This window comes from Nyctibius grandis, chromosome 1 (assembly GCF_013368605.1).
Source record: "Nyctibius grandis isolate bNycGra1 chromosome 1, bNycGra1.pri, whole genome shotgun sequence".
NCBI classification, from domain to species: domain Eukaryota; kingdom Metazoa; phylum Chordata; class Aves; order Nyctibiiformes; family Nyctibiidae; genus Nyctibius; species Nyctibius grandis.
This window is the reverse complement of record NC_090658.1, coordinates 16,222,786-16,238,909: the sequence shown is the minus strand read 5'-3', so window position 1 is coordinate 16,238,909 and position 16,124 is coordinate 16,222,786. Positions and strand designations below refer to the sequence as shown.

The 16,124-nt window shown below is 38.1% G+C and overlaps 1 protein-coding gene across 11 annotated transcripts in view; it reads right to left on the bottom strand.

Annotated features, from left to right (window-relative positions):
• The window catches only part of NRXN1 (neurexin 1), a 743,394-nt gene that overhangs the window by 86,162 nt on the left and 641,108 nt on the right, over nucleotides 1-16,124 (bottom strand). For all 11 annotated transcript variants that reach the window (XM_068402153.1, XM_068402237.1, XM_068402487.1 and 8 more), the window contains one exon: nucleotides 14,663-14,982. In XM_068402153.1, coding sequence (XP_068258254.1) covers nucleotides 14,663-14,982 — 320 coding nt within the window. The remainder of the gene's footprint in view (nucleotides 1-14,662; nucleotides 14,983-16,124) is intronic.

The window sequence follows — 16,124 nt, the reverse complement described above, 5'->3', positions numbered from 1 at the left end:
TTTGCAACAGAAGTTCATCCTCTCTAGCCCATGAGTTACAATCTCCTCTTGGTCAATAGCAGCCACAAGTTACTCTGTGCAATGACTGCTTGTTACCCTGTGTGCTCTAAATTGGTGTTTTCACTCCAGTTCCCAGAGCGTAAGTGAAAAATACACCACTTAATGGTGGGTTTAAATGAGAGCTTTGCTGACAGCCTTGGCAGAAAGGACTGACATTAGTAGCAGAATCAGCCACATTTATCCCAGCTCTTCTTCAAAGTCAGAGCTAGGAACTTGGAGAGAGTCATGGAAGTTCGTACTGGGGAAAGTTATACCAAAATTTATAATATATCATAATATGCCATAATATTGGCAGATCTGAGGTCTACTTTTATTCATGTTTGAGTATATTTGTGTTTTATGTGCTAGCACCCCGTAACTTCTTCAGCTTCACCAGGACTATTATAACTATGGGATATTTGAAGAAGATTAATTTATACTATCTAACTTCTCAAAATGTCTTCATGGTCCAAACTTCATCTTTATAAAGAAGGGCCTTGCCGCCCTTAAATACCTTCTATTCAAGATCCTGCAGATCACTTCTCTCCCAGTCTTGTGGGAAATACGGCAGCAGAGTACATAGAAAAACAATCTGTCAATTATTCATGTATTTTTAACCATCAGTAGTGTGGTAGAGCAAGTAGAAAAAATGGAGGAGAGCCAACAAATGAGCCATCTTCTCTGCAGATCACCAGTAAATGCTCTGCTGGTCACAAAGAACCACAATTAAGAGAATGTTGGCATTAATGATTAATGAGCTATTTAAAATGAACAAATCAGACTGCACTTCACATGCCCTGTCACCTGTGGGTGAGGTTTTGTACAATGCAATTCACAGACACCCAACCTGGACAGAAATAAAACAATTCATTCATTTCAAATTCTTGTTACAAAACAGTGGCTCAGATATCAGAATCACACCTCATGTCACATCTTAATTAGGAAAATGAAAGAAAACAAAACTCCTTCTTCTGTGAAGAATGAATGAGAACTGATTCAGATTTTACCTTTAGTTCAGTCCTAGGCTACGACGGCACTGGAATGGGCAGCATTATTTCTAATTTGGTTGCTCATTCAAAAAAAAGACTTGAAAAGCACGTGTTTAAATCCCTTCCAATTCCAGCATTTGCTTAAGCATGTGTTTAAAGAAAACACATATATTTAAATGATGTCTTGAACAGAAATTCTTCTGTGTACTCAGGCCCAAAGGTGTCATCTGAAAAACTCATATGCCTTATTCATCAGCAATAGATTTTATAAAATTTCCTTTTACACTACTGAAAGAAAATAAAGCAATTTCAACTATTACAGTCAATACTCAGATAATGCAGCATTACAGTTCTATCTTGCTGTTAGCATTTGTAAATAAAATCATGCTCACACTGTGACTTTCACCTGTGCCACTGCATTTTTCTCTTTTTGACCAAGGAGGAGGTAAGGCAATGCCAACTGAGAGTTTTACTCAAACTTCCTATGTACTTTCATGGGCGTACAGACCTTCCCTTGTTACCCGACCAAAATACCTGAATGCAGTTTCTTCAATGTTTCTTAACTTTTTTTTCCCTTGGCTGCATCTACCTAGGTCATATGGGTACAGTTTCAAACAGATGAACTTGCCTTGCCAAGACTCAAAAATGAAAACCTGCCATTTGGTTTGTTTTGCTAGTCAGCTGATCAACATGAGCAAAGTTTGCAAATAATTCTGGGGAAACTGTGTGCTTAAAACCCAACCATTAATTGAAATATGAGCATTTATCCTCAGAACAGCAGAAAACAAACAAAAAAAAGCCACATCATGTTATAAAAATGGCCATACTTGGTCAATTTAAAGGTTCATCTATGCTGGTATTCTTTCCTCATAATGGGTAATAGCAGATGCCTTGAGAACAGCGTAGGAATACAGCAAGCAGAAGCTTATACTTCCCTAGAACATCCTCCTAACCTTCAACAGTTCACGGCTCAGACTTCTCATCTGACAAATGCAAGACTTTTCATCTATCATCAACATAGAAGGAGAAAATTTACATAAGACAAATGGCATGCTTTGATGTTGAGAGGTCTATAGCAACTGTTGATGAATAGAAATAATGTGAAAGAAACATGTAGGAAATGCATTAGCTCTCCTGCTCACTGTTACCAGAAAACAGAGTCTTTACCCCATGCGCTTCCTTGAACAGGGCTATTGTCCTCACCACTATCAGCATCCTGCAATTCAGAGGTGGTAAAGTCTTGTTAGGTGTTCTAGCTCATTTTACCATCAACCCAGGAATAAAGAGGGGAAACCACAATACAGCTCTTGTGATGTTCAATAACAAGTTAAAATCAACCCTTGTTGCTTCTTAAACATTGGTGAAACTTCCACCTACTAAGATTAACAATGTTACTCAGTGTTCATCATTACCATTTTAATATTGCACTAGAAAGAAAACGAAATTTCCGTATGGTGGAATTATCATGTCAGACATCTGTTAACTCCCTCTTATGGAAAAACAAAGCACTTTAATATATTCACAGGGTAAACAAGCTGATACCTATTTTTAATATACTAAGATATTAAATTAAGTGTTTTGCCCCACATTGTAGAATTTTCTTTAGAAGCTTACCTCTAAAGGCTTACTGTATAACACTGAAAAAATAGATAATGGTCTCTGTTTCTGTGGGGACTCATAGCACTACAAAACTATTGCAAAAGTTTAAATGGTAAAGTTAGTTAAAATTACAGAGGAGGCACTGCCACAGCAGATTTGGAAAGCTTTTCAGACAGCTGATTGAAAACACTGGGCTGATCTCAGCCATTCACAGATTTATGTCTCATTAGATGAGTATAATACACTCAAAATATTTTTTAAACACTGCCCTTGTTTGAATTTTCATTTTTAATTTTTTTTCCAAATTTGCCTGAACTTAATAAAGAATAAAAAGAATCAAACAAATAGATTTGAACAAAAGAGTTTCTTTTCCTTTGTTCTTCATATGTTGCTGATAAAAATGGAAAAACTATTTTGGGTCATCCCAAATGATTCTTCCATCGATCATTTCATTGAGAAAAACAATAATCATATCCTGAACCTTCTTCTCCTGCCACTTCTGCATATGGTTTTAACCATGACTGCTGTTTCATAAAGAAAATGCTACAACTGCCTTTATCTCTCATTTAATTATAATATGGCTGTTTGGATTACTCTAGAAAATATTACTTCTTAGACCATGCCTGCACATGGTGATTCAGACAACTACCAGCATCTACCTCAGAGAGAGGAAATGTTAATGTCAATGAAATTATCAGGGAAATATTTTAAGTGTTTATGCAACTTGCAATTGGACATCACTACAAAAATGTAACTAAAAAATTATGCTTATACACTCAGATACATATGCAAATACTTGTTATTTTTAGAAGGCAACACACATCTGGCTGCCACTGCTGTCCTACACTGTGCTTGATATACAAAGGTATTGATAATGCTTCGGTATGGATTAAATCAGTTAATTAGCAAGTCCAGCACAGCTAAAGAAAATTTATTCAGACCGTCGTATTCCATACCTCTGGGAGTCTGGAATTAAACAACTAAGTCTTAGTATTAATGTAAGGAATTATCAGCTTTACTGAACACATTCAGTCTAGCTGGATCTCCCTAAAGCATTTGGTAAAACTCCCAGACACTTAATTTGTGGCCTTGTGTAACATGAAGGCTGGATCTACCCTAGTTTTCCAAAATATGACCAGAAATAGACAGAAGGGGGAATATTCCCTTAGGGCTTTTACTTATTAGTACCAGCACATTTATGAAAGTCACAGGAGAATCTGGATAGGAAAAGAAAAGTAAATGATCAACTCCTAAATCTATTAGTCAGTGGACTCATCTATGGCTACATAGACATCAGAATCTCACTCTTGCTGTTCCCAGCACTATCACAGCATCTACTCAGCATAGATACTAATGTCCTGCTTTAAAAACCCGAAAATAATATGCAAGTGTCATTTAAGATATGTCTAAGGCCATTTATTCTGACCTCATCCTTTTTTTTGAAGAAGGAAAATGTCAGAATAAATGCGTTCTCTATATTTATAGTGTTATGCTGGGGGCTGAGCAAAAGCTCGTGCAAGCTGATGGGCATTTCAACAACCCTGTCAACCTCTTCAGTCTTCCTTCTTGACAGAATCCACCCACAAAATCCCAAACATTTAGTATGTGGCTAGATTGAAAGATGTGGCAAAATAATATAGTACATTACACCTTCATGTGTTTTGTTCCCCATGCGAGCCTTTTTTCTTCCAGGATCTGAGGGTACGTCAGCACCATGCAACCTCTACACACAGGCTTCCTCCCACATAATTCCTGCTCTTTCCAGATCTACTTCTAATTTACCTGCTACATGTGGTCCTAAAACCTGGTAGTTCCACTTCTGTGTTTCTAGATACAGACATAATCCTTAATTATCTGAACATATCAAAGCCATTTATGGATTTCATCCTCACCCCTTCGTCATCTCACAGAAGGGGAGTACTCAGTTAATTTGTTGATGAGAGATGAACTGGAAGAAGACAGTATCATTTCCCCCAGGTCAGAATACAAACCTAGGTCTTTGATTTCTGTTTAATTGGTCAATATATCATTTCATCCTCCAGAGTGGATTTTTAGGAAATGGTTCTTATTTCTCAGTCCATGTTTCTATGCAATTCTCTGAGAGAGTGGTATAGTTAGATCCATGGGACAACTTCAGTTCTTCTCTTCCTCAATGCAGATGTCCCTGCCCATAATTTCTGTTGCCTCCTGGAAGAAACTGGCAAGTCTCACACGTTTCTTTCTTCCTTAAGTCACTTCAGAGACTTTACTGTTCACCTTTGCATTAAAAAAATTCCAATCTAATAACTTACTCTGGTTTTTATAAGTGTATATATATATATGCTTGCAAAACCATACTGCAAAAGAGACATTTCAACAGAGAGCGGTTAAAAGAAAGGAAAACTACGCAAAGAAATAACACACTGCCTGCATGCAAAATTATTTGTAACAGAATTGCACATCATCTAGGTAAAAAGCATGGAGACATAACTATTAGAAATTATTTAAGTCTGAAGCAATGCCCATATATAAACAAAACCTGAGTACCAGGTATTCAGATCAAATGCCAAATATCAAATGGAACCAAATACTTAAAGACAACTTTAACTAACAGATTAAATGGAATGTCATAAAATAATTATTGATTTATTCAAGACAGACATACGATGGTGGTATTACCCACAAGAAAGAAAAAAGCAAATGTTTTTTGAATAAACCTTATATACTAACTTATTAACTGAACACAGTCCCAAGAGTTATTTCATTAAAGAAAGTGATCTGCAGTCTATGAAGCAGGTGTGCCAGTGAATGAAGCTTTGTTCTTAATAACAGTAAATGAGCAGAAAGGCTTCACACATTGCTGTCAGCGTCATGTTTAGAGAAGCCTCCAGTATACGATATGGTTGTATCACCTACATTTTGAACAGTTCTGATACATGTTTGAAGTTCCACAAAACATCAAACAACATACCGCTGTAGGTGGGTCCTTGCCAGCCACACATAAAAGCACACTGAACACTGCAACCTGCAGTAATTAACCTGAGCCCCACTCATATACATATAGCATGGAAACTATTGCAATTGTTGTTCACTGCAGCAGCAGGACTGATACTTCACTGTGGTATCCTGGGGGGTCTGCAAGTGTAGCAGCACATTTAAGATGTGCTTTGTCAGAGGTGGCTACTTGCTTTGGGTTCCCACCGCTGGGACAGGAGAGTCACACCCTGACTCAATCTACCTTCCTTTCCCTCAGCTCTGAGGAATCAATCATACACAAAAGTAAAGAAATAGAATGTTATTATTTCGTGCTTTCTGAAAGGAAATTGTGTGAGCCAAGTATGTAAAACACACAGTACTTCAGTCATAGAAATTCACCAAAGGAAACGGTGAACAAGATCTTCAGGCTTACCACAGCTCCAGTGAATGATAAGCGGACTGAATGACTATCGCTTTCTTTTCAAAGAACAGCAGCTCTCAGACACAATGCAAGGATTTCTATCCTGCAAGGCTACTGAAAATCAGTAGTGACAGCAACACCCAGGCCTTCTCAGCCATCCCTAATGCAGAAAAGAGAGTAACAGCTACATGGCTGTGCAGTTATCGGTCACCAACTCTGCAAGAGCCTCTGGTTCCTCCTGGGTGAAACAATCCCATTTCCGTATAATCTTGATGTAATGATGTTTGTTTAGTGTGCTGTGAGGCACTGAGGGGGAATAGCGGACAGATACAGAGTATGAAACAGAACCAAGCAACGCTTCACATGAGAGGATCCTTCCTAAGAAAGCAGTTGGAAAAAAGAGCCTGTGAATGTGAGGTAAATATTTCCCCAACAACACATCACTGGCTAAATTTGGGGGTGACTTTGCTCAGCAACCATTCGATACCATGTCTCATATTATGCAGAGGGATGTTTTAGAAATATTACAGTGCTAATGTGACACAAGCAACATATTAGAAAAAAGAAAAGCAGCATGCTATGAAATAACGCTAGTATCAAGATAATGTTTGTTCTACTCAAAATTAAAATTCACCATATTTAAGAAATGCACTGAGCCAGAATTTGAGACTAGATAACACCAACCTGGGTTAAAAAACCCCCACATAACAAAGCAAACTTTGTAATAAATGAGCTTGGTCATCTGAACATGAAAGACCAACAAAAACGAAGCTGCAAGTAGCCTCAGATCCTTTTTTCACAAATTGAACTTAAAAAGATACTTTGATTTGCAACCAATTAATCAACAATATAGACAAGGGTTATTGAGGTTCTTTGGATGCTAACAATGTTGTAATTTAATTTATAAACTTTTATTTTTCCCCTGTGCGTACACACTGTAGGGGGTATTTTCAAAGGAGTGCTTCAGGTTTTAGACATATCCCACTGGCTTAATGGAAATTGCATGGTTTGGCTTCCTTTTTGAAGGACTAGAAACCTATCCGATTCAGCTTTTGCACTGAACAACAACAAAGAAAGGATGTCAATGGAGGGGTGCCAGTGTGAGAAACTTCCAAGTTTCTGTTAATTCTTTTAAACTCCATTGCCAAGTCAGAATAACAGTTCACAGAGTGAAATGGAGAGGGTCCCCTGGTAATACCTGTGAAAGGCTAGGCTTTGCAGCATGTTTCATGACCAAAAAGCATCACACCAGGCTGGATGGTGCCTCCTGAAGCTAATCCACAGCAGAGCTAAAGACAAAGCAGCCCATGCAGAAGTTGGTCTTCTCTGGACTGTAGAGTGCAATAGATGTGAAGTATCGTTGCTGATCAGGTCCAGGAATTTTTATGCCAGTAGTTTCTCAAGCAACTGGTCAAGATTTGCCTTTGGTAGCCCAGCATGCTACAAAGTACCTGTATCTACCCTTCCTCTCTAATGAATGCTAACAACAACAGTGAGTCTCATCCTCTGAGCTTGACACAAAGCTCTGGTTTCAGAGGCAAGATTCTCTGTAGTCTATAAAGCTAACGACAACCACTATTACTTAGGAGTTCAATGGCAAGGTTGCATGCACAAAAGCATGTATTTCTTAAGTAACTTACACATTAAGGATACTCTGATATAGTATCTATATATTGAAATGTCTTGGATAAGATTTTCAAAAACATTGAAGTAATATGGAATCATTAATGCGTTTGAGGGAACTTTTAAAAACCTCATCCTAAGCACACATTCACTTTGTTTTTCTTTTTAATCTTTGCTTTTAAAACACAAAACGGGGGAAAGCATGGCACTGCAATATGAAACAGAAGACCAGGACGGCACTAGAACTCATGCAGTTTGGCTTCTCTGTGAGCTTAAGGTCCTTGAAATCTTTCTGCCAATTACAGATTTGACTGAATTGGTTGAGGGATTCAATATTTATTAAGAGGGACAGACAGACAACCATGCGATCACATAAGTCGCTTGAAACCAACAATCCAATCAGCCAACCCAACAGGCAGGTGTGCTGAAAGCTGCATTTCTAAAGCCATCCTATTTATATAACTTCAGTGCTCCAACTGAAGAGCCAACATTCAATATGCAAATAGTTTGCAGGAGAATGGGAAAGTCAAATGTGATTGGGGAGCAAATACTAAAACAAAGCTAGAGTATTTTAGTGTTCACTGTATCCTATTTTAATTTTTTAGAGATCCTAGTTGAGTGTCAGTATTAAAAAACAAATATGTTTTTAAACAATCAATTGAATTATCAAAATTAATTAGAAGAAACTAAAAAAAGCATAGTCTGATAGTTCAAACAATAAAAAAAGGCAAAAAAAAGGGCATGGGTTTCATGCACCTAGTAGTTTTCTGTCTACCTGCAATTAAAATGTGAGTCCACAACTACCATATTTGCACAGAAATCCTAGTGCAAATTAAATTTGTTCTTAACGCTTGAATTCCCTGGGTTCTGTCATCTATTGAGCATGTATGGGCGCTGAGCACCATGATGCTGGAAGGTATAGGATTCATTTTGCACTAGTGAGCATCTGCTGAGTCAAATCCTTGTGATTTACCAGACCCCTGGGGAAGATCTTTGCCTTCTGGGGCCAATGAACTGTGGACTGGTTGGTGTGAACATCCAGAGGAAGAAGTGGCAGCAGCACAGAGGCACAGAAAGAGCCCAACCCCTCTGTATAAGAACAGGCATTGCAAACCATACAGTGGATAATTTTAATCCGAGATGGCTGGAAAATAGTCTTCCTCCTATTAACTATATTGATTTAATGATTAGTTTGTCTCCATAAAATATATTCACATTTACTATCCTGTGTAAAGGTCATGTACTCAACTACCATTCTTAAAATTGGACTCTTTCCATGGAAAACACCCCTGTCTTTTTTAAATGCTTGTTTTTATTTGGCAGGTGAAGATGCTGAGCCAAGCCTGTCATTGTCCCTGCTACAATGAATACCATTTAAATCTGCTGCTTCAATATATGTAAAGAAACATACCCTTCACTTGATGCATGCCCTCCAAGGCAACTGACCAAATTTCAGCTCATCAATTTAATATGAAGTCAATTTAATTCTGCTTGACCAAAAATCAGTGCCTATTGTTCCAAAACATGCAATCATCTCACAGTACATTGCAATTGCAGGTTAAGTGGCTTAGTGTTATTGATAGAAGCCCACTCTGATGAGAACAAAGAGGACTGCCAGAATCCCTTACGAAAAATAAAAAAAAAGCTATTTTGCACACAACTTTCAGAAATGGTTTCCAACACATGGGAGCAGAGGCTGCTCTGTGGATGAGCTGTCATAATCAAATCCTTAGAAATGGATGAGAAATGAGCATATTATTCTTGATTTACTATCACTTCATTTATGATTTCCAGTTAATACAGATCTACAAAGCAACACCAAAGAGATACTAAAGGCCTGATTGTGCTATCCTAATTCAAGCAAAACTCATACTCAAAGTCCTTTCAAAGCCTTTCTGCTTCTGCCAACTCTTGCAATTTTTATTGCAAGCCTTGCAGTACTTGATGTTTTGCTTAACATTCCAGCTCCTGGAGTTATACAACACGTGAATCTCCTTTATTTTCAATTTCAAAAGAATCACAGAATCACAGAAGGTTAGGGATTGGAAGGGACCTCGAAAGATCATCTAGTCCAATCCCCCTGCCAGAGCAGGACTGCCTAGACCATATCACACAGGAACGCGTCCAGGCGGGTTTTGAATGTCTCCAGAGAAGGAGACTCCACAACCTCTCTGGGCAGCCTGTTCCAGTGTTTGGTCACCCTCTCCGTAAAGAAGTTTTTCCTCATATTTATGTGGAACCTCCTGTGTTCCAACTTGCACCCATTGCCCCTTGTCCTGTCAAGGGATGTCACTGAGAAGAGCCTGGCTCCATCCTCATGACACTTGCCCTTTACATATTTATAAACATTAATGAGGTCACCCCTCAGTCTCCTCTTCTCTAAGCTAAAGAGACCCAGCTCCCTCAGCCTCTCCTCATAAGGGAGATGTTCCACCCCCTTAATCATCTTCGTGGCTCTGCGCTGGACTCTCTCTAGCAGTTCCCTGTCCTTCTTGAACTGAGGGGCCCAGAACTGGACACAATAAGAAGAAGTTTATCACCTTCATGACTGAACAGAAAAATTGTTCAAATGAGACTTTTTAAAAGTGTCAAAAATAAAAGAGAAAAAGAAGAACGAACTTAACTGCATCATTTTGCTGAGTAACTTCATAAAAAGGATGATATTAGACCAAATTAATCACTTCTGAAGCCCAGTGCATACTTACAGCTCACCAAAAGTTAGCAACACATAGCTGCATATTTTTATTTAACAGAAGTACTGTTCTTGTAACACTTAAGGTTGGGGATTTCTTTTCATGCTCATAAAGGTATGCAAAATTTTGAGCCTCCTCCCATCAATTGTGGGGGGAATGAAGGACCTCTCCTTCAATCCTCAGCTCCTGCACCAGTGGCCATGGGTTCCCCCAAGTGTCAATTGCAAAGTGAGGTGCAAAGTATAAAAAACCTCTAATCGAACACCCAGCTGGTGCCCATTTTGCATCAACTGCCCAACTGGGACAAACTGGGTAGCCCAGTCCTTAAATTACCTGCTCCAGAGTCTACTGTAAGCTACGTGGTGATCTTACAGGACAGCTGTAGCTTGAGGGCTGCTATCTGAAGAGCCTGGATCAAAAACCAGGCAGTAAACTATCCCTCCCACGATGGCTGCAAATCCACACATAGCTTGTTAACACCGAAACAGCACAATGCTTGCTTTATTTCCCTCTTCCTCCCACCTTCTAATTTCCTTTTTTTTTCTCTGGCTGTCACTTCCTATGTGTTTATGCAGTGCCTTGCATGAAGGCTGACAGCACTAGATGCCATTATAATCAAAGAGAGACAGGGGGTGAGATTTTTAAGGCACTAAGGAAAATGAGGCATTCACCTACCATTGACATTCAATAGGCTTTGAGTACCTTTCTCTCCTTTGAAAAATCTACATTTACAAGTACAATAATTAAGATGTCTGTCATCACCAAAACATCCATTGTTAAAATAGACACAGCCTCCAAGTAGGGAAAACCTTCATTTAGAGCAGAGTCACTAACAAAAAGCTTTTTTTTTTCAGAAGCACTAAGATCTCATTTGTCTAAAATCATGCACAACAGTATTCAACATACTTTCTGGAAGTATCATGTCTATCTTGTATCATATATTGCATTAGTTAGATATCTGCTGAGAAGCACACACTCCATCAATTTAAGCACTAACGTAGGTTTTTTAAAAGAACATTTCCTATAAATAGAGATTTAAATGATCTTTAAGTATTGTAATCTTTAATTGAATTCAATACCTCTGCAAATGGAGCAAACAATCTCTGACTGATTAGATCATTTGCTTCTATTCTATTTCAGACATGCACTGGTTTGCAATAATGTAAGGTTTTTTCATTAGCAATTGCTGTTCAGCTGCATATTTTCTTCAGTAACCTAATTAATGCTAGAAAGGTAACTCTTCTTCTTGTGCATTACAGTATGTCAATGTAGTTGACACTTTTACAGAGGTTATATATAAATAAAAATCAGAAAAAATGTAAAGGACAAAAATGAAAGGGAATGCAGAAATTAAAAGTAGATTTTTCATGAGATGGTGAGTGCCTTCATCTCCCAGAGACATCAAGAAGGAAAGTGATTACTCAGCACCCTGCAGGACAAACCCATGGGAGTCCTATGGGTCACTAGCACAGAAACTATTACATGCAGATAGAATAAGAAAACAGGTATTAATGAAGAGAAGAAATTATGTCCTTAATTTGATTTAGTAGCTTCCTAGGTCTGAGTTTGTTGCATGGATAACTTAGCATCCTGCAGACAAATTTCAGCTTTGACTTTGGGATGTTATCTGTTCAAATCAAATCACAGGCCTGATTGCAAACTGTGTTCCAGTGCAGTCCCTGACTAATTAAGTGTATAGCCGTAATGACAACACAGATCCTACCAGGCAGGATGTTTAGACATAGCTGAGGTAAACCACTGTGTATTATTAATGGCAAGAAGGGCTGTTATAGACTCGGGATGCCATGTGGTATAATCGCATTAACATTGAATGCTTTCCTCAGAAATGTTGATTTCAGGCTCTTAGATAAAGAAATATTCCTACAAAGTTGTTTCAAATGGGCTGCATCAAGGACTTGCAGCAGCCAGGCTAACAGGTGAGAGAGTTTGATCTAAACCTTCACTCTCAGAAGGTGCTTTGGTGAGATGCTGTGCACCTCTGGATGCTCCTGGAGCTTGCCCAAGGCTCACAATAGTGGGACATCAAAGAGAAGGTGCTCATGGCATTGTGGTGTAGCCAGCTCAGCCAGGAGGGGATGAGGAAATGGCACAGTTGCACTGCTCCAGTGGCAGTGAGGTGCTCTAAAAACATTGTGTAGATGCTCTGATAAAGTCGGTAAAGGCCACACCTTATTTCAGGCACCAGTCTAGAAACAGAAGATCCTTGAAAGATCTTTTTGCCTAATTGTCTGTTTCCCCTCTTCAGAAAAAATTACACCTCACCATAGTTGTAAGACTAATAAACTGTTTTCTTCCTCAAATATGCCATTGGAACACCTCAAAAAGAAAAATCTCAGTGGCTAGACATCCAAACAAGTGAGTAAATCATACTGGAGAATATTCCTGGAAACTGAGGCCAGCTGGCAAAGCAACTATACCAGTAAACTCCCATCGTCCAAAGATCTTGCAAGGTGCCAACTGGGAATGGTCCCTGTGATGTTCTTCCTCCCGAATTGTGCCTGGGAGTTACCTGAGGGAGTGGCAGAGGCCAAAAGCATTCTCAGAACTGTTAGAACAGTTTAATGTAGTTTAAAATTTTGATTTAGTAGCATTAATTTAGCCCAAATTCTTCCACAATGTGAGGATGTCCTGGACTTTTTAGATGCATCTTCCTCTGTGTAAATTTGATGAAATTTAACATTTTGTTCCTGCAAAATACTGAGATCAGACTAGTTGGATAATAAAGTGGGAGTCACTATTTAAAACAGAATTAATAACAAAAGGAAATTTATTGCCTATTTAATAAAAACACTGTAGATGGATGCAATTTTTTGGAGGCAGCTGGTTCCATGTATCTCTAGTTGGGTTTTAGTTGCCCTCCTTTTTTTTCCCCATTGGATTCTCACGCACTTTAAATAAAACAAGGAAAATGCATAAAACCTATATTTTTTTTGAAAATACAAGACAAAATGGTTTTTTAAAAGCTCACTTAACTTAAATGTTCTGGTTCAGTTTATAAGATAATAATTTTTACTTTTACATCACTGTAGTTTTCAGTCCATAGTATAAAGTATTACAGACGTAAAAGCTGAAATGTTGAGTTCGATGCCCTGATCAAATTCAAACTCTGAGTTGAGGTTTTACACAGAAAACAGGCAACTTGACCTCAGCCTCCCAGTCTAATCAGCATGTTCTCCTCCATTCTTGAGAAAATTAACCTCATTCACCATGCCGTGCTCCTGTTCCTCCCTACATCTCATGACACTTTCTTCGCTCCTTGTCCTACTTCTGGATCTTAGAGCGTAGCTGTCATGGCTTGATGGCACAGTGAGCGCACAAGCAAGAATATGAACTGAGTGAATATAGGAAAAGCTTTTAGCAGTGTACAGGTTTTTTTTGGTGGTCTTGGGTTTTTTTAGGGTTTTTTGTTCTGGTTTTGGTGGTGTTTTTTTTTGTTTGTTTGCTTGTTTTTTGTTTTTTTAGGCAGAATAAATATAAAAGAATCTTCTCTGCCACAGAAATGTCCTGGTAAGTTTTAGTTTTTTAAAGGACAAAGTCTGAATGCTGTTACTCAGGGTATCCACAAGATGAAGGTACTTAATTCACTCACCTGTTTTTCCCTCTCCTTTTCATGATAATTAAATTCCTCCACATATTATACAGAGATCCTGACAAAACCTGAAAGCTACTAAACATACCACTAAATTAATGAGATGCAAATAACCTCAACAAACAGTAACCAACAGCCTCTGACTTGGAGCCTGAGTCTCCCAGGGTGCAGAGTGCTCTTAATTCCCTCTGCTGCCACTGCTTCTTATGAGGAATTCTGCCCAAGATGATGATAAACCACGGGACCAGAGAAACTGCTAATTCCTTCTTTTCCAGCCTCTTGCAACTTTTTGTCTTCACACTTTCTTTCTGTTCCCTCTTCAAACTCGGTCTCTTTTCTCTGTCTCATGGATAAAGTCACCACTTCATTTCATTATCTCTAATTCCAGACATCCTGCATTCCTACACTGAAAATAATCGATATAAGTCATCAAAGGAAGAAAGAGTATTTAAAAATATGCACCACTATGAAGATGGATGACAGGGCAATAAAACTCAGCACAAGAAAAATCTGAATTGGTAGGTGTGCCTAATTTAGAAGAAGAGCAAAGTCCTTACTTTGCCTCTAAATGCTGATCAACATCACATCCATGAACCATGTATGGTACAGAACTTTTTTCTGTAATTCATGGATTTCTTCAACAGGAACAATTTCATCTGCAGAGTGAACGCGATATAGGAAGCCACACTCAAGGATGCGAAAATATTTGCAAAAGGTGAGAAAGCAGACTAACCTGACCAATAGGTTCTTTTGTCGGGGTCTTTCCTCTTCTAGCAGTGCTTGTGGCCAAAGTGGTGGTTGTTTCCATGACTGATGTGGACATCTCAGACTGCATCGCTGTGGCTGTGGACTCAGTTGTCATAGAGGAAGGCACTTCACCAACAAGTCTCACATTTCCTTCTATCATGATGTTGGCATCGTTTTCTGCTGCCATATTCAGAACTTTCAAGCCATTGTAGTAAAGACCAGAGAGCTGGCCTTGGAAAGGATGGCCACGTTCCTTGCCTCCAATTTTTATGGTTGCTTGGCTATTGAAGATTGTGAGCTGACGTCCTGTGAAGATAATATTATATACATGCAAAAATGTTGACTGTGAACACTATAATCTACATGAGTGATAACAGATTTTCATGGGGTGAATAATGAGAGCAATAAACTATAAGAAAAGGATTTGACTCATAATTCATTGCTTTTTAATGAGGTGTCCATGAAATGCATAAATTTTGAGAGCATTTGCATTTTTCTTAATTTACAATGTTTTGGGAATTATTTTTTTTTTTTTGCTAAAAGGCCAATCAAATATATTTGCAAATGTGTTTAGTACTACAAATGATACCCCTCTCCCTTTTACTTGAAAGCAGTGTTCAGCCTTTTGGTGTGTGTCAAGAATGCCAGGTTTCTAATTCCTTAAGATTAATTTTTCTTCAAGTCTGCCAACATTTCAAAGTTTTTTCCACACAATACAGCATAGGGCCTATAGCTCTAAGTATGTACATGTGAGTTTATGTATGTATAGACATATACAAATATGTATATACACACAGAGTTTATAAATATGCCAAGTCACTAGGTCCAGTGAATTTTAAAGAATATGTTATGCAGTAATCTGTTATATCTCTACATAAGTGAATAAAATATTTACATTTTTAATCAAATGTTTCATTTTTGTATTCAAATGTTTTTCTTCAACATCCACACTGAAAAGAAACACATGGTTCACACTGAGTATCTCAGAGGCAGATTCAAAAATAGATGTCTGATTGGCTTTCAGCAAGGCTATCAATTAAAATAAAAGATTTTAGATGTAAAAGCTGCTTCAGAAATGATACATATACCGATGGAGAAATCATGGCACATTTCCATTAAACAGAGAAATCCTCAGCAACAGTACCCCTCTTAGTAAATAGAATAGTCACTTTAGCAGATTGGTTTCTGCTCACAAAAAGCATGCACACAACTTTAAGTTCTGTTTTAATTATTGTTTGTTCCAAAATCCCCTTAGAAGGTTGCAAACGTTAAAGGGACTTCATTTTGATTGGCAATTCATGTTGCCCACTATTTAAGATACCTACAGTTTAAACAAATTTTTTTTCAGGACCGTAATGAACATATCATAACTACATATATTTTTAGTTAATAATTTAGATGCTGAAACATGTAATATAATCTATGAATGATTTATAATTTTTGGTTAA